The 27,448-nt window shown below is 42.6% G+C and overlaps 1 protein-coding gene and 1 long non-coding RNA gene across 4 annotated transcripts; one reads left to right on the top strand and one right to left on the bottom strand.

Moving 5' to 3' along the window:
* The first annotated feature begins 443 nt into the window (after positions 1-443).
* LOC143105599 (tripartite motif-containing protein 16-like) lies at positions 444-26,543 on the top strand. Of its 3 annotated transcripts, none has more exons than XR_012983504.1 (6): positions 444-1,092; positions 10,318-10,413; positions 11,326-11,559; positions 12,030-12,189; positions 12,696-12,869; positions 13,383-13,802. XR_012983504.1 is itself a non-coding variant. In XM_076269624.1 (6 exons), the coding sequence occupies exons 1-6, from the start codon at positions 502-504 to the stop codon at positions 25,180-25,182; spliced, it is 1,656 nt and encodes a 551-aa protein (XP_076125739.1). In that variant the 5' UTR covers positions 444-501; the 3' UTR covers positions 25,183-26,543. The 3 variants fall into 3 exon arrangements, 2 of the variants coding, with proteins under 2 accessions (XP_076125739.1, XP_076125740.1); XM_076269624.1 differs by lacking the exons at positions 12,696-12,869; positions 13,383-13,802 and adding exons at positions 21,548-21,604; positions 24,665-26,543; XM_076269625.1 differs by lacking the exons at positions 12,696-12,869; positions 13,383-13,802 and adding an exon at positions 24,665-26,543.
* LOC143105605 (uncharacterized) lies at positions 16,877-20,644 on the bottom strand. The gene is made up of 2 exons (XR_012983505.1): positions 18,205-20,644; positions 16,877-17,831 (listed from the first exon to the last, which is right to left on the bottom strand). It is a non-coding gene; the product is annotated as an uncharacterized LOC143105605 (long non-coding RNA).
* Positions 26,544-27,448: the final 905 nt, after the last annotated feature.

Below are 27,448 nucleotides of genomic sequence, written 5' to 3'. Positions count from 1 at the left end.
TTTGATTTCTTACAGGTTGGGTCGTTGTTGCCCATAACACGCTAGCATTGAGCTAATGAATGACGTCATTGACACGTTTGAAAGGCTTTTTAGAACAATTAAGTGACTTTAAAAAATATAATACTCAACCAAGTGTATTTTCTTTGCCTCCCCTTTCGAAAACAATATTCAAATTACTTGGAAAAAAATTATATCCAGAGAAAAGTGGATTTTGAGGGGTACAGCTCCATAGACCTCCATGCATTCTGCACTCGTGGACGAGCGCCCTCATGTGGAACCACAGAAGGAACTGCAACCAGTTCAGAAACCGGAAGTTTTCCGAGAGTGGCAGTTCTCCCCTTATTAGACATTCTCTGGTTGCATAGACACACACCCTACTGTACATCCACGGAAGTCTTTCACAAGCGTAGGCGGGTCTACACCGAGTTCAGAGGAAACGAAACTGAAAGGAGAGAGTGACTTCGGAGGTTCGAAGTGTTTGTTGTATTGTGCTCGGGAAGAATGGCAGAGGCGATTTCAATTAACCAGGAGGACCTTTTTATCTGTCCGATTTGTTTGGATCTACTGAAGGATCCAGTGTCTCTTAACTGTGGACACAATTACTGCACGTGCTGCATTAAGGGCTGCTGGGATCAGGAAGATCAGAAGGGAGTTTACAGCTGCCCCCAGTGTAGACAGACTTTTACTCCAAGACCTGTTTTGAACAAAAATAACGTTTTTGCTGAGCTTGTGGAACAGTTCAGGAAGACCAGAATTCAAGGTACTGCTTCTTCTCCTCAGTGTTTTCCTGGACCTGGAGATGTGGCGTGTGACAGCTGCACCGGCAGAAAAGTAAAAGCGGTCAAATCCTGCCTGGTGTGTTTGTTGTCGTACTGTGAGACTCATCTCCAGCGCCATGATGAACTCTCAGGGAAAAGACACAACGTGGTTGATGTCACAGGTCAGCTACAGGACAAGATCTGCGCTCAGCACCAGAGGCTCCTGGAGGTATTTTGTCGCACGGATCAGAGTTGCATCTGTTTGCTATGTCTGGTAGATGAACACAAAGGCCATGACACGGTCTCAACTGCAGCTGAGAGATCGGAGAAACAGGTAAGCACCGGGACCGAGTTCAGCTGCGGATATTTATGATTCACCTTATTCAGCCCCGCCCATTTTTTAAAATTCCACATTGTCTTTAAACTTCCGGTCGGTTAGCTACGTCTAGTTAGCTTCATTGGGATAACACAGCAGAAGAGGATAGAGAGGCTATCTTGGGAGGAAAACGACAAATGCCATCAGGAGGTCAGATTTGCAATTGTACTTCGCTACCCAAGGCTATTCACCCCTATGGAGTGGGTAGGCGATATGCGGCAGTGGCCGCTGTATCATGGAGAAACTCGCAAATCCGTATCTGTTTGGTAACTATGGTAACTAGTTTAGAAAGTCATTACAGAACAGCCGCTCCAAAGTCAGTGTTTTCCTAACTTCAGATAGGAAAGGTGTATAACAGAAATGTCTTAAGTCACCAAAATCCTAAATAAACGTTCCTACCTTTAGGATGACCCATAACATATGACGCCCGTCATCTCGATAGAGCTCTGCTATCTCAATGTATGCAATGGATGCTACTGCTCAAACGGAAGTTCGGAGACAATGTGGGCAAAGCTAGCGCCCCCATGTATGCGCGCGGAATAAGGTGGGATTGTCAAAGTTTTTTTTTTTTGTTTTTTTTTTTTTTCGTCATCTACTTCCTGAATTTTTGGTCAACGATACCCGGGACACCGAACCACCGGGACACATGACATTTGGTGGGTATGTAGCCCCACTAGACTTTTACGGAAAAATTTCGTTTCGTCCCCGGGGTCCACTACCCCCCCCCCCCCCCCCCCCGTGCTGGGCCCCCCGAACCGCAAAAAAAGCAGTTTTTCCTAAATAACTACCTGAACCGTGGCACCGAGGATGAAGAAATTTTTATGGTATGTTGGTCTCAAGGGCCCACATCAATCTGGCCCATAATCACTCATTTGTGATTTGCACCCCCCCGGTAAAAAATGAAAATGCAATATTATTCTGCTTTAATCGCCCCTATCTTCAGTTAAGATGTTCAGAACTGCACCACATTTTATTTGTATGATTGACCTGGCATTCTCTGGGGGTATGCCAAGTTTCGTAGAATTTCATCCATGGGGGGGTCTTAAAAAAAATAGATTATGTGTACATTTAGTGACTGTACACTCATTGGCCTGTAGATGGCGGTGCACACATATACACATGCACACACACACAGGCACCCACATACTATCGGTATTAGAACGGCCGATACATAATTACAAATTCAGTAGGATTAAAATAAAGCCACAATATATATTCATCATCATGGCTGCATTTCCAGTATTGGCGATAAGTAGTCGTTTGTCCACTAGATGGCGCATCGTTGCAGTGAGACGTAATTTTGTTGGAAGTTAAACGTGGGTTGGAATAACAATGGACACTTCCTACAAGGACTATAGTTTACCGCAGAGAACGTCTAATAAGGATAGGATGATGTTCACATGAAATGTAATTCCCATTTCTTCTTGAAGCCGAAATAAATATGAGGATGTTTATCGGACATGCTTGGTTTTTACTGCAGGTACGTTAATCTTATAATATAAATAACCCAGCTAACAATTTATGGTTTCCAAAACGTTCTGGGAACCATAGTTTTTGGTTTCGGAAACGTTAGTTTTTGGTTCCCAAACGTTACCCTAAGGTTAGTTTTTGAGCAAGTTTTGGTTCCCATGGAAAGTTTGCTTAACGTTCCGGAAACGTTAGTTCTTGGTTATATAAAACGTTCCCTGAACGTTCCCCTAACGTTATCTAAAGGTTGCAAACTTTAAAAAACCTTCCTCTAACGTTCCCTAACCGTTGCAAACTTTAGAAACCTTCCCCTAACGTTCCCTAACTGTTCCCATAACGTTCCCTAACATTTAGGGAACGTTCCCTTCCCTAAATATTGCAACCTTTAGGGAACCCTCCCCTAACATTGCAACCTTTGCATACCAATTACTTTAAACAGCACGAGCAGGAATGCATTATTATATATTAGCAGGAAAGAATGAACAGGCAAAATCGATGGAACTTATAACTTTAATATAAAATTATCAAAAGACAAAAAAAAAACAATTTTAAAAGGCCTCACTGTATATATGTATATATATATATATAAATTAGACTTAGTGTTAGCTAAGTATATTAACATAAGGCATTTGACTTTGGTAGGTGCTACATTCAACAAATAGACACACCGTACAATAGACAACAATATACATTGTGGCAGATACCAACACAATATACAAAGACATAATACCAATACAAGTACACATGGAGTGGGCTGTTGAGTGCAAAGTAATAGTGCAAATGTAGAGTGCAAGACGTATATTGGAATGATAAAGTAAGTACTTATCCACAGAGTGATAACAGTGCGAAAGAAGCTGCTCCTGTGTGTGGTTGTTTTTGTGTGTAAAAATTACAATTGCTGTAATACAAAAAAATACTATAGCTTTAATTAAAGAAAAATACAAAAGGTTTAATACAACAAAAAAAAATACAAAAGCTTTAAAACTAATAAAAAAAAAATAGAGCTCCAGTCCTTCAAGTCCGAGTCGAGTCTCAACAAGATCAGTCCTCAGCTTGCCTAAAAAGAAAAAAAAAAAGTTTGATGTCATACTAAGAATGAACATGTTGAAAAAAACAAGACAAAGTGCCTTACTAACAACCCTTTTTTTTCTGATCACAAAAAAAGTAGTTTTCCCATTACTTTGATTGTTATGAACAAATTTCAATTTACCGTCTGTGTGGGGCAAACTTCAGTGCTAGCCCAATCAGGTCCTCCGCCTCTGCAGCATTTAGCGCAGGGAAGTTTTTCTGGGCCGCAGTTATAGTAGAAATCAACAAATGAGAAAAGTTAAGTCAAATTAAAACTTCTTATCAGCCAAGTTAAGCATAATACTGATGTGAACAATAAAATAACACCTGCCTGTTAAAACCCTGCAGAGGGTTAGGTCCTGAAAGGATTTCTTGGCCTTCCTGCCCCGCAGGCTGTACTCCTTTAGAACGTTGTTGGTTGCCACCCGCCGTAGCATACGACGGATGGCAGCACCTGGAGTCAACCCTCCAAGGGACGCCAAGAAAAGTAGCTGTAAAACACAGAAATACAAATTATATAGAACAACACATAGAAAGTGGAGAGCTTATACAATCTCATATTGTAAGTCAGTTCAGTTATAATGATTTGAATTTATGCAATTACATAGTGTTTATCTTAAGGGCAGGACTATGGCCATTTAATTACCATTTTGTTCCTCCTCTCCTGGTTACCAAGACTCTGGTCCAAGTCTTGCAGCTCGGTGACTGTCGAGCAGGGGGACAGCAAAATGTCTTCAACCGGAGCAGAGGGAAGTGACTGTGAGCCCCTTAAGAGGCTGAGCACCTCCTCGATCTTGCCCTCAATCAAGTCGATTCGCTGTGCCATGCGGACCATGGATGTCCTCACAGCTATGGTAAAGTTGATAGTGTTAGTTGTTATACATTATAAAATTACATATGTAAACAAATTAAGCGAGTCTTCTTACCTCTCATTTCCATCTCGATGGCTGAGTCACCTCCCTCTGTGCGAGGAGTCACCTCCCTCTGTGCGACGTGTTCTGCTATTTACAACCAAAAAAGTTAAGTTACACTCAAATCCCTTGTCATGAAATTGCATTTAATTGGAAATGGAAAATTCAAAGCCGCTGTACCTTCAACTGGCACCCAAGTCCTGGAGGGAGGGCATTTTGTTCCTCCTCTCCTGCAGCTCAGTGACTGTCGAGCAGGACGACAGCAATATGTCATCGACTGGAGCAGAGGGAGGTGACTGGGAGCTCCTTAAGAGCATGAGCAGCTCATCCATCTTCTCCTCAAATGCGTCCATTCGCTGTGCCATGCGGTAATGGTTGTCCTTATTGCTATGGAAAATGGATGGTGTTAGTTTTAGTTGTTAAATACATTATATACCTGCATATGTGAACAAATTAAGTGAGTGTTCTTACCTCTTATTTCCGTCTCCATGGCCAAGCCACCTCCCTCTGTGTGATGAGTCACTTGTGCTGTTTACAACAAAAAAAAAAGTTACTTACTCTCAAGTTCCTTGTCATGAAATTGTATTTACTTGGAAATGGAAAATTCAAAGACACTGTACCTTCAACTGGGTCCCAAGATGAAGTGGCAGGCGTTATAATAGACCCATCCAGCTCTGGGCAATGAGCTGGTTGCCTGTGTGGTGTTGACTCATCTAAAAAGAAAGTAAATATGAATATTGGTCAGTTAATTTATGGTAGGTTTCTTGCACATGACATTTGCAAAAGATAAACCTATGCTGTTACATTAAACAATCGCTAAAAAGAAAAACTCGCATGCAGGTGGTGGAGGCAGTGACATCTGCTGACCTAATAAAAGGCAGGAAGAGACAAATACATCAGAACAGTAACATGATATGCACTAGGTTAATAAACATGAATGTCAGTAGTTCCATGGTAGGAAATATGACTCAACTGGTTTTCTTAAATAATACATGTATAAATGTTAACTTACAGACAGGGTTTCCAGGCACACGCACCATCCTGGAATGCTTTCTTGCTTGCGGAATGGATTCATCTGAAATAAAAGACCATACAATCTGCACTGATTGCAAAAAGAATATTTTAATTGTGCAAATAATGTAGTCTGTATTTAAGAGGTCTTACCATCACGTGACCATGCACTGCCTTTTGTGGACACTCGCATCTTCTTCCGCCTCAATGCTAGAAGTGTCCATCAGCCGCTGACATTTTTCCATAGCTTTGGTGTATGAATCTACGTTAAGAGAACAACGTTTTTGTGAGCCAGTAGTAGAGCAAAGCCGTATTTCCATATAGAGAAAACTATTATTGATAGTATTGCAGCAATCAGTCATCTGTACACAACCAGATTTTCTTGACTGGATATTTGGCCCAGCTTTTGACTTGATTTTTGTATTGTAGCCCAGATAATTTCTAATGGGGAGACACAGCATCCATAGAAATGCATGGGCTTAGTTTGTAAAGCCAGTATGGCAGCTGTGTATAGCCTACTACACACATTCCGCCCCTTCCTGTATGCTTCCCAACAGACCTCTGAAGTTCGCCTACAAAAAGGAACCAAAACTGCCATCTTTGCCTATAAGGAGATCAGGGTGTTAATTTAACCTAACTACCTATGACAAGTTACATTGCAAGTTAGGTCTGGGGTAGCAAAAATCTAAGTTGCTGTCTTAACGTAGGCCTGTTGAAGATCACAGTTAGCCTACCACTCGAAGGCAGAGGACAAACGTGTGTTGAGCAAAATGTCTGCATTTCAGACTTCTTCGTCCCCGGGAGAGTGCAATAATTCTCTCCCCATGTTATTTTCCCATAGCAAAAATTGCAAGATAGGCTACTCAGCTTTTTGAAGGCAAAATTCAGAGGTCTATTCACTTGAATCGTCTATCCGATCAACTGTGTTACAAAATGGCCGCCGACAGTGTAGCCTATACATCAGAGCCCTTCTAAGGATTATTAGACATTCTCTGACATTATCTATAGCCATCTCTATGGCTCTAGTGTAGCCTACATATGCAGGACTGTTCAGTAGGTTATACCAACTTAAAAAGCATCACCATCTTAGTATACCCACTTAAAATAGACTAGGATACATTTGGGGTTGATCACAGTATAGCCTACCCACTACAGCTAACTAGCCTACATCACAGTAGCCTAGATCCAGCTACATACAGTAGGCCTATATCCACTAGCCTACACCACTGCTGCCGAGTGACTTGCCTAAAAGGACTGACTGTACACTAAAACTAATTAAAAGAAACGGTAGCCTAGTGCTATTATTTGTAACATCAACGTGAGCAGGTTAACACGATGACACAAAACATACAATGCTTTAAAACATAACACGTTGAGAACAGCTCAAACAAAGACGAACGAGCAATGTGCTCTGGTAAATTACAAACTTGGCAGAATCGGAATATAACAAAGCCCTACAAGTGAAAGGACTTAAGGTTAAACCTCAAACTCTTGCATTACAACCACTAGGCCTACATCATGAAACTGTAACATATTTCACTTACTTTCGTGAGATCGAATTCAAGACGAGTGTAATCCATTCCAAGACTTCTTCCAGCGGCGTTCAAGAATCACGGAATTCAAACAGAGCCCGTTAACGGAAGTCAGGACAAGACTTCAATCGATCACCTGAAAGCAGAGGCGCTGTCTTCCCCCTACTGGCGTGGGGGTAGGCCTACGTGTAAGGGAGAGCCTGTCTGATTGAACTGAAGTGAATTGTGAAATGAAAGAAGTGAATTTTCTTAGTTGTGAAAAGTGTTCTATTGATAGATTTTTGTTTAAAGTTCACCTAATACGTAAAAAAAGCACAAAAGTATATATTTTTTATTTAGTAAAATTTATATTAGCCTAAAATAAATATTATCTTGATATGATGTTTACCTTACTTAGATTTTATAAGACCAATCATTTGAGTGGATCTAAATCAAGTGACTGCAAACATTTTGTATGTTACTTCAAAAACTGAAATGGAGCTTGTGTTAGTATCGACTATAGCTGTTATTGTCTCCAGTTTCTAAAGCTGATAGAGGCGCAATCAATCACACAATGCCAACACATTTAACACGGCATGGAATTGGAATGAATAGAGACGCATTACCATTGACGTCATTGCCACCTAATCAGAAGCCTCGAATGCAAATAATGTAAAATGTGTGAATATAAAATGGTAATGGTAGGCTACAGGAACAAATGAAACATGTTCTGAATGTATTCTAGTGATAGCAGAAAACTATTATAAAAATATTTTATATTTTATTTACCGAAGTATTATTGTTTGTTTAATCCAACGTGAAACTGCAATCGGTTCTGAATGCAGACCAGGCGTCTTCCCCCTACTGGCGTGGGGGTGCACTCAGAACAACCAAAAACAACCAATAACAACTAAACGGGAACGTTGTGTGAAGGTACTGTGCAACCACAGGAGAACGTTTTGGTTGGTTGGTTCCCTTAACGTTTAGGAACGTTAAGAAACCCTTAGGTAACGTTCCCTAACCGTTAGTTTTTGGTTTGGTTCGAACTACCCTTTAGGGAACCATACACTAACGTTCCCGAACGTTCCCTTAACGTTTTGTGTTAGTGGGGAAGGACCTAGGTAATGTTACCGTTAGCGTTGGTTGAGTGATGGAGGCCAATTTGATTGATTGCATTTGTAGAAAACTATAAATGCGGTTATACCAAGCACATTGATAGCAGCACTGTAATTGTATCTTTCGGCTGTCATTTGTTGCATGTGCTACAAAAATCATTCTGTGCAATGGAAGATTTACCAACGTTACACCGGTCTGATACAGTTTTGCATACATGCGTGAGACTGAGACGCCTGTTTATTTTGTGTATAAGTGCGTGCAGGGTGTGAGAGGGGAATCGATGTGCTTTGATTCCAGCTTGGTAGTTGTAGTCTGTGAAATTAAAAAGCACGTGTGTGTGAAGTATCCAAACAATGACACCTTCATTTCATTATGGCTGCTTTACACCTTAAGCTACTGTGTAGTGGGTCCATTTAGAAGTGGCTACTTCATTCGCGCTTTCCTTGACTCATGGAGCGTGAATTTTATTACAACTTTTCGCCACGATATGGCAGTTTAAGTCCGCTTGATACTGTAAGGCGTAAGCCATTGGTTTCCAAAGGAGATTTTATTTGTGTCGCCAGCATAGCCTATTGACAATTTATGTTGTAAATAGGCCTACCTTATAAGCCTACCTGTAGCTTAGGGAAGTTAACAGCTTTCTATTAGGATCTAGTTTGTTAGTTACAGTTTTGTCATAACTCCCTGATGCATTTTTGCATTTAGAATAGCCAGAGCGTGAACAATATATTGGGTGCCTATGGACTAGGCTTGGTGAACCCAGCCTGATCTGCCCGCTATTTATTTTTTGATTTCTTAAAAGATTGAGGTTGGTCTGGTGAAAGCCAGACTAGCCATGGACCTCAGTTACACAATGCAAGGGAACATGAATCAGCCTATATTTACACGAACAATAACGGACAACAGCTCTTCAACTTTGGCCCGTTAAAATGTGTATAACAGTCTAGCGACGCATTTCATCAAGGCCCATTTGGACATGTCAGTTTTTTCCACTAGATGTAAAACAGCATTTAGTTTCAGACTACTGTTACTTAATTTGTGCATTAACAATAACGTTTCAGACTACTGTTACTTAATTTGTGCATTGACAATAAAGTATTACCATGAACTAAAGATGACTAAAATCTTATGTAGAAGAAGAAACATTCACAAAAAGTCCATCCATTCAAAAATGACCTTTGTTTTTGATAGCTGTTGAAAACGGCATGGAACTGACAGAGATGTTTTTGTTTATAAATAAATAAATAAATAAATAAATAAATAAATAACATTATGCTGATACCTTTTGCTTTTCCCAAATACAATGTAGCCTACAGGTGTAAGTGACCTTTCATCAATCCAGTTGCAATGGATGAACTGTGATGAACTGCCCTACTTGTGATTGTTTAGAGATGTTTAGAGAAGGTTTTATAACAATGCTACATCTTCTTTGGCTATTCTACAATCTATTCACCTTTTCAGCACCAGTAGACTACTCTCTGTGCAGCCGCACACACACACTCAGGCATGCCAAACAAGCATACACAAAAGTTTCAAGAGTGGGGGATGGAGTAAAATATGGAGACAAATTGAAGTGGGATTTATTTTCGCGGAACGGATGTACAGGACTGAGCGGCGGTCATATTTTGTACCGCTATGCGGTACATCTAGTTATAATAGGCTCCATCATTTCTAGTGGTAGTTGTTTTTAACACATCTCTATGTCCAGAAAGGGACAACACAGTTTGTGTTGTTTCTAACACATTCATTTCAATAGTGTAGTTATATGCATTGCTTCAAATTATATTTTTAAATGTTTCTTTCAGAAGCAGAGCTGCACAGATTAGTGTGCTGAACTCTCAGTTATTACTGATCTCATCTGCTCCTTTGTGCCAAGTAAAGATGAACACAGTCGGGGTCATGACTGAATACATGTTATGTCTCATCAGTACCAATAAAGACACTATTTGCTCAGTGGTTTACACAGATCCTGCAAACAAACAGGCTTCTTAATGACTAAATTTATAAATTAAAATGTCATGTGAGGACTAATTTACTGAATATACAGTGTAAGCACTATGTAGTAATGTGTAGTCTGGTATTGTCACTGTGTCATTTAGAAGGAGATGGAGGAGACCAAGAAGAAACTCCAGCAGAGACTCCAGGAGAGAGAGAAGGAGCTGCAGGAGCTGAGGAAGGCTGTGGAGACTCTCAAGGTGAGTACTGAGAAAACTATAGACCCTTTCAACTGCATAAATAAACAGGTGTGTTCCTTAGGCATTCCCTGTGGCTCAGTTAACAACATTGAGCTGATAGTAATTTGTTGACAAACACAAATGTAGTACTGACCAGAGTAGAGGACAGCAGCTGGCGGCCATGGCAGATGCTCATCTAACGGTAGCCAGTTGGTACGTAGCTGTGCAGTGTGTAAACCTCCCTCCCAACACCTTAAGAGACGTGCTAGGGGTCTCCAACCTTTTTTGGGAATGAGAGCTACCTCAAGGACCCTAAATCATATGGAGGGCTACTCATTTGAAACAAACAGACCTTCACCCCTTTTTTGAGAGGGTAATCCTCCTAAATAATAGTCATATGTGATTTTTACATTTAAAGGATCAATTTTATGTAGGCCCATAAGCCTACATATTAAGCAACTGTATTTTCATTTGATTCTTCAATACTTCAATATCAATAGGTGCATTCCTGGTGGCACAGATAGAAAATGTAGTACTGACCAGAGGATAGAACAGCAGCTGGCTGCCATGTCAGATGCTCATCTAACGGTAGCTAGTTGGTACGTACAGTAGCTGTGCAGTGTGTAAACCTCCCTCCCAACACCTTAAGAGACGTGCTAGCAGGAGATGCTAGCCTGTGGGGTTTAGCTCACTTGCTAGCGTGCTCAACTCCCATTCCGAGGTGCTGCAAGTTGTGGGTTCAAGTCAGTACGAGTGCAGAGCTGAGCCGTGCGGTCAACACAATGCAGTTTACACCCAGTCAGCCAAAGAGGAGTCTGCAAAACTGAGTCACTTTCCAGTTCCTCTGGTCCACACTGTGGGTAACAGGCTGTGTGGAGGAGCTGAGTGAGGGCTGCTTTAGATGGACCCTCCTCTTTGTGTGTCTCCTAACAGAGCTCTGCACAGACAGCAGTAGAGGACAGTGAGAGCATCTTTACTGAGATGATCCGCTCCATTGAGAGAAGGCGCTCTGAGGTGACAGAGCTGATCAGAGCTCAGGAGAAGGCTGAGGTGAGTTGGTCTGAAGGACTCCTGAAGCAACTGGAGCAGGAGATTGCTGAGCTGAAGAGGAGAGATGCTGAACTGGAGCAGCTTTCACACACAGAGGATCACATCCATTTTCTCAAGGTAACTGTAGTGTAGATAGATTGTTACCAGACAAAGTGTTTAATTTCCAACATCATACAATCCTTGTTGGAACATACTAATTAAATTGACCTATACAACATAATTAAAGTGTCTGTTTTCAGTTGAATGTTCTTGCACTCAGTGGCTCTGCAATATTGCATTCAGTGCCAAGGTTCTGCAATATACAACCTCAGATATGCATTAGATCTGGCGTCTTCAACATTTCTCAGACCAAGAACACCTTTCTTGATATAAATCTTGTAGCACTACATATTGCATCAAGTTGCTTATTATTAAATCCAACCAATAATATTATGTAGGACAACTTAATTTAACATGAGTAGACAGTAATGGCGTATACAGTACGATGCTAATCCATTAAAATAAAATTTTTAATAGAGATCATATATTTATAGATCAGATATAATTATGTTCCTATCCATTCATCTCTCTCTCTCTCTCATTTGTAGAATTTTCAGTCAGTCAGCCCTCAACCTCAGTCTAAAGACTTATCCAGCACCTCTGTCAGCCAAAGCTGGTCTTTTGAGGCTGTGAAGAAATCTGTCTCCACACTGAAGGGGCAGCTGGAGGATTTCTTCAAGCAGGAAGTCATGAAGATCTCTGCAGCAGGTCGGTTATATAGATATTCATTAGAATAGGAGAAAAGGTCACATAAAAAAAAGTTTATGCAAAGTGCAGTCTTTTATTAGCCTGACGTAGTCATACTCAATTCTAGTCAGAATTTGAGTCTGATACTGCTCCATAGAGCTGTGATTATGGGGCGTGTTTCAAACGAACCAGGAAAAAAAATGCCTCTGCACTCAATTGGATAGACCTACAACCAATCAGGGCAACGGAGTGTGTGACGTATGTTAAGCGACGCATAGTTGATGTTATATATAATACCTCCATGGTTGATGTCAACAGAACTCAACTGCACGCTAGAAGAAGAAAATGTGAGCGATTTTCGCAGGTGTTGTAAAAATAATGTAAGGATACACGGAGTTCTTCAACACACGAACCTCATTTTTGAGAGAAACAGTAAAGGTGAATGCATATACGATCAAGTTATCCGTTTAGGATTACAACTCCACAACACTGCAAACAAATCGCATCGCATTTGTCGGTCCTGTCAGAACTTTATAACACGGTTGGAACGCGACATGCCCGTGTTTAAAAAATGGACAGAAGACGAAGGAGACCAGCCTGAGTGTTCATCTGAGGCATCAGAGACGCCCCGGACTCTGAAGAAGTTCTGCCCCAATCCGTCAACTCCAACCGGTACAAAAACGCGAAGAAGCATTACAGAGGTAAGCTTGTTAATACATTTCTACTTCTTATGATATGACTATGAGAATAACCTCGATTGCCACGTTTCACATGAGTTAATAGTGAGTCGTGATTATTGTCCAATGTGATAAACACTGTGCATTCCCACACTCCTCATTTCCGTGAAATCTATCTATGATTAAATCATCTAGTCATATTTTGACATGCCTAGTATTCTGGAAGCCAGCCCGAATTTCAGTGTAGTGTGAGCAAATGTTACCAGGATAAACTTGTACCTGATGTGTAAGTTGGCCTCTGTCACTTTGTCAATATGTAGAAACTTCATTTTGTAATGGACTAGCATGTTATCCAACCCCCACTTCTGTGCTCTGCACCTCTGTGGGGGGTGGGCAGTGTTTCTCTGACCTGCTCAGCAATTGCATCTGGTGTCACCATATTTAACAGTCTGTATTTTCCAATGTATTGTCAATGCACGTTATACTTATTAGGCTATACTGTAATTCTTCACACTGATGTGTTCACTTATATTTCAGGTTGTCACCCATTTTCCATCCACTTGACCTCCACCTGGAACACCTAAACAATTTTCTCAAATCATTTATGAGAGGATTGGGACCAAACATGTCAGAAATGTCAGCAGCCAGAATCAGTAGGTCCATTGGCATCGTCAAAGAGCTAATGGACAAAACGGACACAGAGCTGGAGCTGACAAGGCCGGCTGGCATTCATCATGTGGCCCGAGAACAGGACGTTTTAACACTGGTAAACGTTTTCAGGGAGACACAACTTTCCCAACAAAAATCACCCAGGCAGGCAGTCTCATGCATTCCCGAATTTCAAGAGAAACTTATTGGCAAAGCTGAATTACCAGGAGAAAATAATGGACTGGCAAAATGTGCCTATTTAAATAATTAAGTAAATGTGAAATGTAAATGGTGATGGTAATTTGTAAATATTGTTTTCGTAAATGACAATGTAAACTAGATGTACCGCGTAGCGGTACAAAATATGACCGCCGCTCAGTCCTGCACATCCATTCCGCGAAAATAAATCATATTAATGAATTTGTCTCCATCTTCTACTCCATTCCTCACTCTTGAAACTTTTGTGTATGCTTGTTTGAAATGTGTGTTTGCACACATTCCGCACACAAAGTAGCCTACTGGCGCTGCAAAGGTGAATAGATTTGTTTCTGGGCCAAAAAATCTGTAACATTGTTATAAAACCTTTAAAATCTCTAAACAATCACAAGTAGGGCAGTTCATCACAGTCCATCCATTGCAACTGGACTGATGAAAGGTACACCTGTAGGCTACATTGTATTTGGGAAAAGCAGAAGGTAGCAGCATAATGTATTTATTTATTTATTATTAAACAAAACAATCCCTGTCAGTTCCATGCAGTTTTCAACAGCTATCAAGAAGAGAGGTCATGTCATGGATTTTTGTGAATGTTTCTTCTTCTACATATGCATAAGTTTAGTCATCTAGTTCAAATGATATTCAGCTTTATTGTCAATGCACAAATGAAATACCAGTAGTCTAAAACAAAATGCCGTTTTTCCCAGTGGTGCAAATAACTGACATGTCCAAAGGGCCTTCATGAAATGCGTTGCGAGACTGTTCATACACATTTTAACGGGCAAAGTTGAAGAGCTACTCTCCGTTATTGTTTGTGCAAATAATATGCTGATTCATGTTCCCTTGCATTTTGCAACCATGAGGTCAATGGTTAAGCTCAATCTTTTGACGCAATCTTTTGATTTTCACCCAGCCTAGTCCATGGTAGGCGCCCGATAGAAATATTGTTTAATTTTGCGATTGAGATATCCACGCGCCCCCCCTGCGACGTGTTCGCCCCCCGGTTTTAGAGCTATTCTAAATGCAAAAATGCATAGAGGGAGTTATGACAAAACCGTGACTGTTAACAAACTATAAGCTATATAAGGTAGGCCCTATGCTAGGCCTATTACACAACACAAATTGTCGCTAGGCTATGCTGGCGACCCAAATAAAATCTCCGTTGGAACCAATGGCTACACCTTACAGTATCAAGCTGCCACCTCTTGGCGAAAAAGTTAATAGTTTTGCATATCAGTAGTAATACATTTCACGTAGCTGTGAATCACGGAAAGGGCGAATGAAGTGGACACTTCTAAACGGAACCCAACCCACTGTTCAGTAGCTCAAGGTCTGTGGCTAAAGCAGCCATAATGAAAGCGTTATCATTGTTTGGATACTTCACACACACGTGTTTTTTAATCGCATAGACTACAACTACCAAGCTGGAATCAAAGCACATCGACTCTCACACCCTAAACACGCACTTCGAACAAACAAAAAGCGCCTCAGTCTCACGGAATAGCCATAGGCAAAACTGTATCTGACCCTTGTAACGTTGGTACTAAATCATTCATCGCAAAGAATGATTTTTGTAGCACGTGCAACAAATATGTGTAGGTACAGCCCTGCCCTGAATACATCTCAACGTGCGCTCTAAAACATCTGGTTTAAATGGAGATTGTAGATCATCACGGGATCATAGACAGGTTATCTTTCAGGTAGCCTATATATTTTCCATTAAAAAACCATCACGTAGCGAACGTGTTGTGGCTAACTCACTTAGCTCCTGTTAGTAGCCTAGGTTATGGTCATAAGCAAATGAGATGACAGTCGAAAGATACAATTAGTGCTGTTATCGATTTGCTTGGTAGCTTATAAACGCATTTATGGTTTTCTACAAATACATCAATAATCAAATTGGCCTCCATCACTCAACCATGCTAACGGTAACATTATTTTACCTACGTTCTGCTATTGATAGGATTAACGTAGCCTACCTGCAGTAAAAAACAAGCATGTCCGATAAACATTCTCAGATTTATTTCGGCTTCAAGAGGAAATGGGAATTACATGTCATGCAGAAATCATCCTACCCTTAGACGTTCTCTGCGGTAAACTACTGTAGCCTACAGTCTTGTCCTTGTAGGAAGCATAGTGTCTTTCCAACCCATTTAAGATTAACTTCCAACAAAATTACGTCTCACTGCAACGATGCGCCATCTAGTGGACAAACGACTACTTATCGCCAATACTGGAAATGCAGCCATGATGATGATGATGAATATTTATTTTGGCTTTCTTTTAATCCTACTGAATTTGTAATTATGTATCGGCCGTTCTAATACCGATAGTATGTGGGTGCCTGTGTGTGTGTGTGCATGTGTATATGTGTGCACCACCATCTACAGGCCAATGAGTGTAGAGTCACTAAATGTACACATAACTTAATTTTTTAGACCCCCCCATGGATGAAATTCTACGAAACTTGGCATACCCCCAGAGAATGTCAGGTTAATCATACACATACAATTTGGTGCAGTTCTGAACGTCTTTACTGAAGAGAGGGGCGATTAAAGCAGAATGATATTGCATTTTCATTTTTTACCGGGGGGGTGCAAATCACAAATGAGTGATTATGGGCTAAGTTGATGTGGGCCCTTGAGACCAACATACCATAAAAATTTCTTCATCCTCGGTGCCACGGTTCAGGTAGTTATTGAGGAAAAACTGCATTTTTTGGGTTTCGGGGGGCCCAGCGCGGAGGGGGAGTGGCCCCCGGGGACCAAACGAAATTTTTCCGTAAAAGTCTAGTGGGGCTACATACCCACCAAATTTCATGTGCCCTGGTGTTTCGGTGCCCCGGGTATCGTTGACCAAAATTTCAGGAAGTAGATGACGGGAAAAAAAAAAAAAAAAAAAAAAAAAAAAAAAAAAAAAAAAAAAATTTGACAATCCCTATATGACCGCTTCGCTAGCTTCGCTAGCGGCGGTCATAATAATTGTTTTCATATAATAGTTTAGTAGTATCCACATTCTTGAAAACATTTTTGTGTTTTCTTATTGGTTGTATGTTCAAAGTTCAGCGTATATCTTCAAACATTACCTATTATGTGTAGATATTAAAAATCTTTATTGACATGTCTTATTGTTTGTCTTTAAATGCAGAAATATCACCAACCAGTAGAGAAGTATAAACCATTTTAATTTTATTCAAAAATATTAATGTAACAGAGGTAAAAAAAAAAGGCATTTGCACAACAACAGGACCCTGAAGCTACACATTTGAGCCTGAATTTGAAGCTAGCCTGAGATCTTCAACATTGACAAGCCTGATTCCAAGTTACTTGGGGATGATTGTATCTTATCATCCTCATCCTCGTCATCAAAGTAACCAGTGTAATCCATGTCAACCTGAACACGGTCATCCTGAACAACAGTCATCAAACAAATTAGTTTGACTCTGTTCGATGTCATCAAAAACCTCATGCATAATTCATAGTATCTCTTTTGCATGTTCCAGCTTGTATGTAGGGAGATTATGGATAATGAAGTCCAGGTCAAATATCTGTGTGCACTGTTCTAAAACTGATCAATGAGTTCATCTCCAAAACCAGTGCAGGCTGTGTCAACTGTGTAAAGTGGTATGTTTTTATGGTCCTGAAGTAAACTACTCCTGTAAGTTTGTAACAGTTCCCTGATCAAAAGTGTGCCCTTAGGTGTGACTATTCTGTGTTTGTGGTGTGATGAAACCTCCCCTTGAAAGTGTTCATATTTGGGGATTAGCTCCCCACAACCTTCAGGTTCACAAGAACAAACAGAATGGCAGTGAGTGCAGCACAGATGTCCTAGATCAACAGATGTGGTGTGTTCCTCAAAATGGCAGTACAAAGCTTTCCGCAGACAACTAGTGACTCCATTAAAGTACCGTCTTAACTGCTGGGTCAAGCTTTGTACTAACATCCCTCACAATCCAGTGTAGGCACTCCAGTGTATGGCCAGGTACTTTAATCAGACCCACTCTGATGTTTGTTCTGTTTGGGCTCAGGGCCAAATTTATTGGATTGTCCATCTGAAGCTGTTTCATAACCCTGGCTCTGGATTCCCGATCAGCAGAAGCGGTCAATGTCAGCACAGGTGTACCTGGAATATATAGCAGTACAAAAAGCAACCAATAAGTAACAGTAAAAATGACTGTACTGACATCTAAAAAGAATACATCACTTATAAGGGGTACAGTGACTAGCCTACCAATATGGGTATGGTGCTTGAGTACATAAAGCAACACCCAAATGCCCTTCTGCCCTTTTGCAGCCTGACCACTGATAGAAATAAAACAGTAACCTACATTAGAATGTTTTAACAGCTAGTTCGCTACAATCACACTCACGTTATGATTGTACCAAGTCTGAGTTAGCGAACGTACAACGATACCTAGGCTACTATGTTTACAACATGGGATTCATATCACGACATTGGGAGTTATTTACTAAGTCAGACAGTTAGACTCTCTTACCATTTGTAAGTTAGATGAACTTCGTCCATGACGATACCCATTACGTTGGCTTGAAAAACATCGGAGCCTAGCATGTCCCTCCACTTGTTGTTCAGCAGCCAGGATTCCGGGCTTCAAAAAAGGATCTGGCAACGACCGCTGGCTATATCCACCTCGTCGTGCACGCCGAGTTGCATCGCCGTGATGCCCATTTCAGTTGCTTCGGCAAAAAACATCTTTCTTATCAACAAATGCCTTGATCCCGTTACTCTGTTCCTCTTTTAAAATTAATTCGCTGTCGATATCTTCTAGAACAGACCTGATAGCAGAATCTACACATCTCAATTCTCCAGCGGCAGCCATCGTTGTTGTAAACGAATTCAACCCAAGCGCTCTTTGGTGACGTGGTGGATTACGTTACTGTTGAGCATCTGTCCATCATCGTATAAAGCCCGCCCTGACAATTTGATTGGCCCGCCAGTATTTGGGCGAGCATACTCGCGCCACTATTGATCAATGCCAGACCGAACTTCCCGACCTCAAACGTTGTGGGCGGGACTAAGTTCGGAATGGCACCCAGGCTAGTCTTTTATACTGTAACGATTTGATAGCGAACCACACAGTTGTCCAATCAAAAGGTTTATTCACTGGGAACGAGAGCCGGGACACAGATAGACCAAGACCAAGACACAGAACACAATGCAAACAGGGCAGGTCAAGCACGCACACACACTACACATACAGGGGAGGACGCAGCCTCCCACACAAAAAGGATCACACACGAGGGAGAACTAAAAGGGAAACATGTTACAATAAAGACGCTAACATTGCACACAAAACTAAGGAGAATAACGACATAAACCCCCCAAATGTTCACCCTCGTGTCCCAGGATCCCCTGCGCGGGAGAACGCGAACACTGTCTTTTTGCGCCGACGTTACACAGCTCCCCCAACAAGCCATTGCCGTCCTCGGCAATGCCCACGAGGTAGCCACATGCTAACGTCGGCGCGCGTCGCCCGCCACTCAGTTCAGTGCGACAGTACCGCCAACTCACGTGAGGTGCACGCCGCAGGAGCTCACTCAACGGGCGCCACGCTGCTAGCAATCCAGTACGGGCGTGCTAGCAGCCACGTGGCCGACCCGCTCGTCACCAGCTCCCTCTCAGCAGCCGCCCTCAGGCTGCACTTTCCGCGGCGTGACACCGCGGCACTCCTCCTCTCCAGACGGGGCCCTAGGTGGCCTTACAACCGTCGACACTGTACCAAGCACCGGGGTTCGAGGGGGGCCAGATGAAGCTGCGCCAACGCCACTCCGCTCCGTCGAGTCGCCGACCAGGACAGACAGGCACCGACTCCACAGCAACCGGACCGCGCTGAGCTCTCCCGCTGCAGCTACCGTCTTCGGCGTCCCTCCTCGTGTTGCCATCTCGCAGAGCCGTACTGCTCTGTTCCCGGCCCGTTCCACTCCTTCGCGGCCTCGGCGAAGGCACGACCCCCGAGATGGTCGTGTTATCGAACTCCACACACAAACTTTTCAAAAGGCGCCGGCCAACAGGCCAACTAGAACGGGCGCCCACACAGCACGGTGCCTCTCACACGCACCCAAAAGTTTTTTTTTAAAAGTTCAGAGGACATTTCCGTCAAACCTGCCCCACCGTCGTGAGTTCGCTGCCCTCAGCGGCTCCGCCAACTGTCCATCGTCTAGGAACCTCTTCCTCGCCGCACTCCCTCGGCTCTGCTCACGCGTCGCGGCTCGCAGCGGAGTCAGCGCCCAGGCCAGCGTCGTCTTCTCCGCGAACGCTTCTTCAGAGAACTTCTCCCATGGCCGCAGGCAGCTCCAGATGATAGCTCCTCTCTGTCGGCTGTAGCGATAGAAGGCCCCGAGCTTTTTAGTAGCCCTTACAAGGGCTCTCCCTGGATCCTCTTGCGTGGGCCTCCACCCAGTGGTGAGGTCTCCCGCTCCCAGCTTCTCTCGCTGAGCGGAGGCCATGTTCGAAAATCGCTTCTGACACCAATGTAACGATTTGATAGCGAACCACACAGTTGTCCAATCAAAAGGTTTATTCACTGGGAACGAGAGCCGGGACACAGATAGACCAAGACCAAGACACAGAACACAATGCAAACAGGGCAGGTCAAGCACGCACACACACTACACATACAGGGGAGGACGCAGCCTCCCACACAAAAAGGATCACACACGAGGGAGAACTAAAAGGGAAACATGTTACAATAAAGACGCTAACATTGCACACAAAACTAAGGAGAATAACGACATAAACCCCCCAAATGTTCACCCTCGTGTCCCAGGATCCCCTGCGCGGGAGAACGCGAACACTGTCTTTTTGCGCCGACGTTACAATACTTTTCTGTTATAGGTTGTTATAAGTTGTTACAGGTATATGAGTTGTTCAGTCCAGCACTCTAAGAAACTATAAAAATAATTGATTGAAGCCTGCTCCTGTACCTGTGCATTGTGATATTCATGCCGTCATGTTGGTCATGGCTAATGGTGTGACGATTCATTAATTAGGTGAAGTGACTGTTATGCGCATGTTGTGAGCACAACACAATGACAGGAGAGACACGGAGTAAATTCCACAAGGTTTACAATTTATTAAGTGAAAAAGGTCTCAAAACAAGCAGCGTCGGCCGAACGGCCTTCAAACAAAGGCACCTGATGTGACCGAATCGCCAAGCAGTAGCAAGCGCCTGGTGCTCTGCTGCTCTCTCTGCCTGCAGAGGGGAGGGTCTCCAGCGGATCTGAAGCCATGACCTGTGCAGCGGTGCACCTAATTGGGCTGATTGGCTCCAATCACACCTGTATGGGAAATAAGGCAGAACAGAGAAACCACGGCCTGGGGGAAAGGCCAAAGCCACGGCCTGGGGGAAAGAGCAAAGCCAGCGGGCCGTGACTTACAAATGATTACTTGTATTTGTGCCCAGATGGTTTTGGTCATTCAATGTGTAATATATACCAACTTAATTGACCTATTTGCTCAGCAGTTTGTTGGGTTAAGGAAGTGATTCAAATGGTTTCATTACATTAAAATGAATCATCGTTTAGCTGATGCTCTTATCCAGAGAGACTCACAGTGAACTAACTACAGGAACTACTGAAGCAACTTGGGGTCAGGTGCCCTGCTCAGAGGCACAATGGTGGCAGCCCCTGGGATCAAACTCACAACCTTTAGGTGTTCCATTTGGAAGCTCCCGAACCACTAGACCAGCAGCCCCCACATCTGAAGGGCTTCTGAACCTGCTCTTCCCATCCTGATGAAGATCAGTGCTACTTGAATGAGTGCATCTCCATCTTCACTTGGGTTCAAGTTTGGTTAGTTATAATGCATTTCTTCTTTCTCAGTGTCTGATGTCCAGGCTGTTTTTACTGACCCAGTAACCAGAGAGGAGTTCTTAAAGTGTAAGTTGGTCTGGTCTACATACACTGAGACACATATGTACACACACAGTCATTCATTCAAGTATTTGTGGAATCACACACACACACACAAACACATACACACACATACACAAACACATGCAAACATGCGCGCGCGCACACACACACACACACACACACACACACACACAGATAGAGAGAGAGAGAGACACACACACACACACACACACACACACACACACAGAGACAGACAGACAGACAGACACACACACACATACACACACAGACAGATAGAGAGAGAGAAAGAGAGAGAGAGAGACACACACACACACACACACACACACACAGAGACAGATAGACAGACAGACAGACACACACATAAACACACACAGACAGACACACACACACACACACACACAGAGACAGACAGAGACACACGCACACACACACACACACACACACAAAGCGCTTTCAGATATAACCTCCGGAGTACATGCGGAGGTTTGTCAAACGGAGGTCCTACCCTTCGGATGATTCAGATATGATGCTAACCTGCGGACCTAATACTGACCTTATACGGACGTATGTGTGAACGACATACACGCACATTACAGAATCTCCGTGTGGTTGTCGAGTGAGGGGTGGGGGCTTAGAGTTCACAAGATGCGAGATATATGACGCAAAATATATGCGGCCGCTGCCTGTCACAGCTGCTTTTTACAAAGTGTAGCCTATGCATTATAGGCTAAAGAGAAATATATTGTGCGTAGGCTAATACTTGAAGTAGGATAATCACGTAAGTGCGCACATACAGTATTTGTATGTGTGCTTCGAGTAAACACATTTATCTGTTTTCAACGTTATGTGCCAGAATCTGGTTTGCGTTGGAGAGAGAGCATGCACACACTTTATGGTAGGCTACCAGCCAATTCAGTAGGCTAACTCAAGACTTCAAGGCCATCATACAACGTTTTTAAGCAACAAACAAAATACTACATAACAGTGAAGTTTTTTCATGATTTATTTTTTTCCAAAAGCATACTATCCCCATGCAGGCGCGCTGGGACATATTTTTGACCATGGGTGCTGAATAACAAAATAATGGATGTCCAACGATTTCTCCCCTAGCATGATATGATTTGAATTTAGACAGCTACGCCATTTCAACGCGATGTATGAGTAGGCCTAAGAGCGAGAAGTTTTATAATGCCCTTGCCACTCCGACTCATCAATAAAAACTGCGTGCACACACACCAGACCAGCACTTGACTTTACATCATTAAACTATTTCAGTATATTGCTTTTCTGATTGTCAAAACCACACCTAACTTATGGCGTCTCCACTCCACAGCAAAAGTGTCCTAACCACGTTACAGCTGTTTCTATCTGAGCGACTCCAATAGTGAAAGGATTTCAGTGTCATATTTCGGTGGCACTAGCTAAGCTGTCGTGGAACTCGAGATGACATGTCTACAGGTCTCACCAACACGAAATTGTAATTGCAAAAGATGCATCCTACCTCATCTGTTGTACTGTAGTTATTCGAAATTGGGCTTTTCACAATCCAACGATATATCCAAAGTGCGAACTAGTTGGTGATGGTTTATGAAAACTGCAGTATGCATGCTACACGGAGTTCTGACAGGGCTGTGCATGGCCTAATAAGCAGGCAAGATATAACCCACGATCGCCATGGTTTCGTTGTCAATTCGTGTTTGTGGTAATAATGACAGCAACAATAAAACCATCTGTATCTTACGATCTTCATCATTCTTGACAGATCACCAGCCTCCTCTGGATGGTCATATGCATAATTAGCCTATAGCCTACCTTTAGTTTTCATTTAATTTTAAACACGAATCTACTGTCTTTACTGCCGGGAGAGAAAAAAATCCTGTATTCTTTTCTGTAGCCTAATTCTGCCTAAGGTTATCAATGAACAGAAAACCGTGTTGGCTAACAATTTATTAAATACTCCTGTTATTGTCGTCCGTCAACAACGTCGCTGTAGGCTACTGCCTTTTCAGCGCCTTCTGCTTATGATGATTCAGTCTTTTGAATTCGTTTGGCCTTGCCATGCAGTTGTAGGCTACAACGTGCCATTCCCTTCATGTGTTTTATCAAAATGTTGCATGCCCTCATGGACAGTAGCTCCGTGATGTCTGCATCTTTCCATGTCGGAGATTTTCTGGACAGCACTATGCCACTCCATCATAACACTGGCATTTAAGTCAGATTTAACCACATGGACGCACAAAAGAAACGTCACCAACATGCCCTCTCACTAGGTGTGATTTTAACCGCATGTTCTACGCCTCGTTCAGACACAGCACATTTACATAATGTCCGGAGGAAATACTAGGTCGGGGGTAGTATAAACACCGGGTGAATTCGGACTTCCATATGACCGGTTATGTCGTTCAGATATACGGCCCCACCGTTTAACATCGGCAGAACCTCCGGTCTTACACGTATGTCTGAAAGCGCTTACAGACAGACAGAGACACACGCACACACACACACACACACACACACACACACACACACACACATACAGTACACACACACACACAGAGACACATACAGTACACACACACACACACACACACACACACACACAGACAGGCAGACAGACAGACAGAGACACACACACACACACAAGCACACACACACACACTTTTAATCTTTGAAAACAGGCAGTGAAACACACTAACGTGTACACTTGCACACAACCATTCATACACAAATGTACAGAATCACACACACACACACACACACATGGCAATGCACACTTTTGAAGTTTTTAATAGACGCACAAGAAATTGCAGTGATGTAAACACAACACACACACAAACACACACGCACACGCACACACACACACACAGACATTACATATATTGGAGACATTTGGAGTGTGACGTTTTCAATAGAGACACTAAACATCTCAAAAATAAATAAAATCCGCACCATACACATATCATATGAACAACACACACACGTGTGTGCACACACACACACACACACACACACACACACACCCCGGCCCTAATCAAAATACAAATCTCTCTTCTCCTCCATCAGACTCCTGTCACTTCACACTGGATCCAAACACAGCACACAGAAACCTCCATCTGTCTGAGGGGAACAGGAGGGTGGAGAGGAGAGCTGAACTCCAGTCATATCCTGATCATCCAGAGAGATTTGATGTGTGGCCACAGGTGCTGTGTAGAGAGGGTGTGTCTGGACGCTGCTACTGGGAGGTGGAGTGGAGTGGGAGTATTGTTCATATAGCAGTCTCATATAAAAGCATCAGCAGGAAAGGACGGGGTAAAGAGTGTGGGTTTGGATGGAATGATCAGTCCTGGAGGCTGCGCCTCACCAGCTCCAGCTCCTCTTTCTACCACAATAATAAAGAGACTAAACTCCCTCTAGTGCGCAGCTCCAGAATAGGAGTGTATGTGGATCACAGGGCAGGAACTCTGGCCTTCTACAGCATCTCTGACACAATCACCCTCCTGCACAGAGTCCAGACCACATTCACTCACACACTCTACCCTGGGTTTGGGATGGGCATTGGATCATCAGTGAAGCTGTTGTGACCCACACTGTATACAGCAGTACAGAAATATAAAGACCCCAGATACAGATAGATGCTGTTATCACATCCACACACACACACCCATAAACACATCCCATCTCATCAGCACACATATAAGCCAACACTCACATGTAAGGATCTGGCAGCTGCCTCTCAGCTGTCTGCTATTCTGTGTTCTTGGGGAAAACAAAAGACCAAAACCACTCCCTCATCTCTGGACCCCAGCAGATATTACAGCGTCTGCACCTCTGGACCTCTGCTGGAACACACGTCAGCACACCACACACACACTATTGGGTGGGAAATGTGTTGATGAGCCCAGTGTTTCACCCCCTCTGATCCTCTCCCACAATCCATCTCCTTTCCCTCCTGCTCCCCCTAACCCTCCTTCCCCTCCCCCAGGTTTTCAGGCCTTTAGACCCTCTGTGATTGGACACGTGTCTGATGGAAAGTATGATATGAAGCAAGTTATATTTCACTGACTAGAAGGAAATGTTTGCGAGTCTATTTAACAAATTATAAAAAAAAATAATTAAGAATAATTGCCTCTAAATATACAGTCTTGTCATATGTATTGGAGTTTACAATGTTTTTTGTAAAATTCACATGTTAAATAACTAAATAAATAAAACAGCACACATGATCACTAGTTTAGATGTTATTACTGAATTTGCTTATCACAGGACATGTGGAAATGATAAAACAATAAAATCCTCTTGTACAAGAATTCATTTTGCATGCATGTCTATGAGAAAGAAAACAGAGGATGTAAAAGGAAGTGATAATATACCGTCTATAGAATGTTGAACTCATCTGTGTGCTGTGGGAGAGCAAAGACTCACCCTGAGTGGATATATATATATAAGTATAAGTATAAGTATATATACTTTTTTGATCCCGTGAGGGAAATTCAGTCTCTGCATTTTAACCCAATCTGTGAATTAGTGAAACACAAACAGCACACAGTGAACACACAGTGAGGTGAAGCACACACTAATCCCGGCGCAGTGAGCTACCTGCTACAATGGCGGCGCTCGGGGAGCAGTGAGGGGTTAGGTGCCTTGCTCAAGGGCACTTCAGCCGCGGCCCACTGGTCGGGGCTTGAACCGGCAACCCTCCGGTCACAAGTCCAGAGTGCTAACCAGTGGGCCACGGCTGCCCCTATGATATGTGTGCAATGAAGCTGTTGTATGTGTCTAAACATAATGTGAATTTGGTAACAGGGGTACATGTAGATGGGTGATCATATGAAAATAAATAAGTATGCAGATTTATGTTGGTGATGATACATCCCCCACATACACCATTTATCTTGTATGGCAGGTCTCAAATTAACTTTAATAAACTCTTTTGGGAAAGTAACATTCTAGCAAATGTTTTATTTTCTAAAGGACTTTCATATCTATTTAGGCTAGGACTTGTATGTGTTCATGATATTTTAACCTAAACTGCATTGCTTAATTGCCCATTCCCTAGGCATTCTGGGAGGAATATCTCAAGTGAGGAAAATAAGGTTTACTGGGCATTCTAAATTCATCCAAGCGAGCGATTGTCGTGTATTGAATGCTCTCTGTCCACAATGATTTGTTTCTCATTCAAAATGGCAGAGCAACACAAGTCACAGAAATAAAATATAGACGGGTTGCATCACACTGCAGCACTGCACTGCATCACGTTGCATCACACTGCAGCACTGCACTGCATCACGTTGTGGACATGGTGGATATGGTGTGAGTCTGAGATGGGATCATGGTAGGGGTGATCAAGACTGGCAGGCTAATGGTTGAATTAAATGACACTCCACATGACAAACATGTAATGAACACATCATTCATAACACATTTATTACACCAGCAGTCCCATCTCTCTGGGTGAGCAGCAACCCTTTAGATGAGTAGAATCACTTCACTCATAAGAATTATTGTACGTCATTCTACGAACAGACACATCAGCTATCTTGTTACAGCCCACAGACCCCGGAGTTGTTTTCCAATAATATATCCAAAGGAGGAAGAAATGAAAGACAAAAATGCTGCAGCCAAAATATCAAAACTTCCATCCATTTCCTTCAATTTATATCCCCTACAATCCTGTATAACTTTAAAAGAAAGAAACCAGTTACAGTTTTTTTCTGAATGCTTAAACACAACCGTAATTCACAATTTCTAAAACTATTAATACTTATAGCAAAACCCAACTGACACTGCTTTGCACTCAGTTTGCAATTTTGTAACACACACTTTGCACAACTGTAGGCACAATTCACT

The sequence above is a fragment of the Alosa pseudoharengus genome, unplaced genomic scaffold (assembly GCF_046254945.1).
Source record: "Alosa pseudoharengus isolate Yale_2024_CS ecotype anadromous, Long Island Sound unplaced genomic scaffold, YU_APseudo_1.1 YU_APseudo_1.1_scf_6, whole genome shotgun sequence".
In the NCBI taxonomy this organism is placed as follows: domain Eukaryota; kingdom Metazoa; phylum Chordata; class Actinopteri; order Clupeiformes; family Clupeidae; genus Alosa; species Alosa pseudoharengus.
Note: the sequence above shows the minus strand (reverse complement) of the source record. Positions and strands in the feature narration are given on the sequence as shown.

Excerpts from the sequence above, each read along its gene's own strand:
- LOC143105599 (XM_076269624.1), top strand. The coding sequence starts at position 502 with ATGGCAGAGGCGATTTCAATTAACCAGGAGGACCTTTTTATCTGTCCG. Across the intron at positions 11,560-12,029 it reads ATCACATCCATTTTCTCAAG|AATTTTCAGTCAGTCAGCCC; the intron begins GTAACTGTAGTG and ends TCTCATTTGTAG. Across the intron at positions 12,190-21,547 it reads CATGAAGATCTCTGCAGCAG|TGTCTGATGTCCAGGCTGTT; the intron begins GTCGGTTATATA and ends CTTCTTTCTCAG.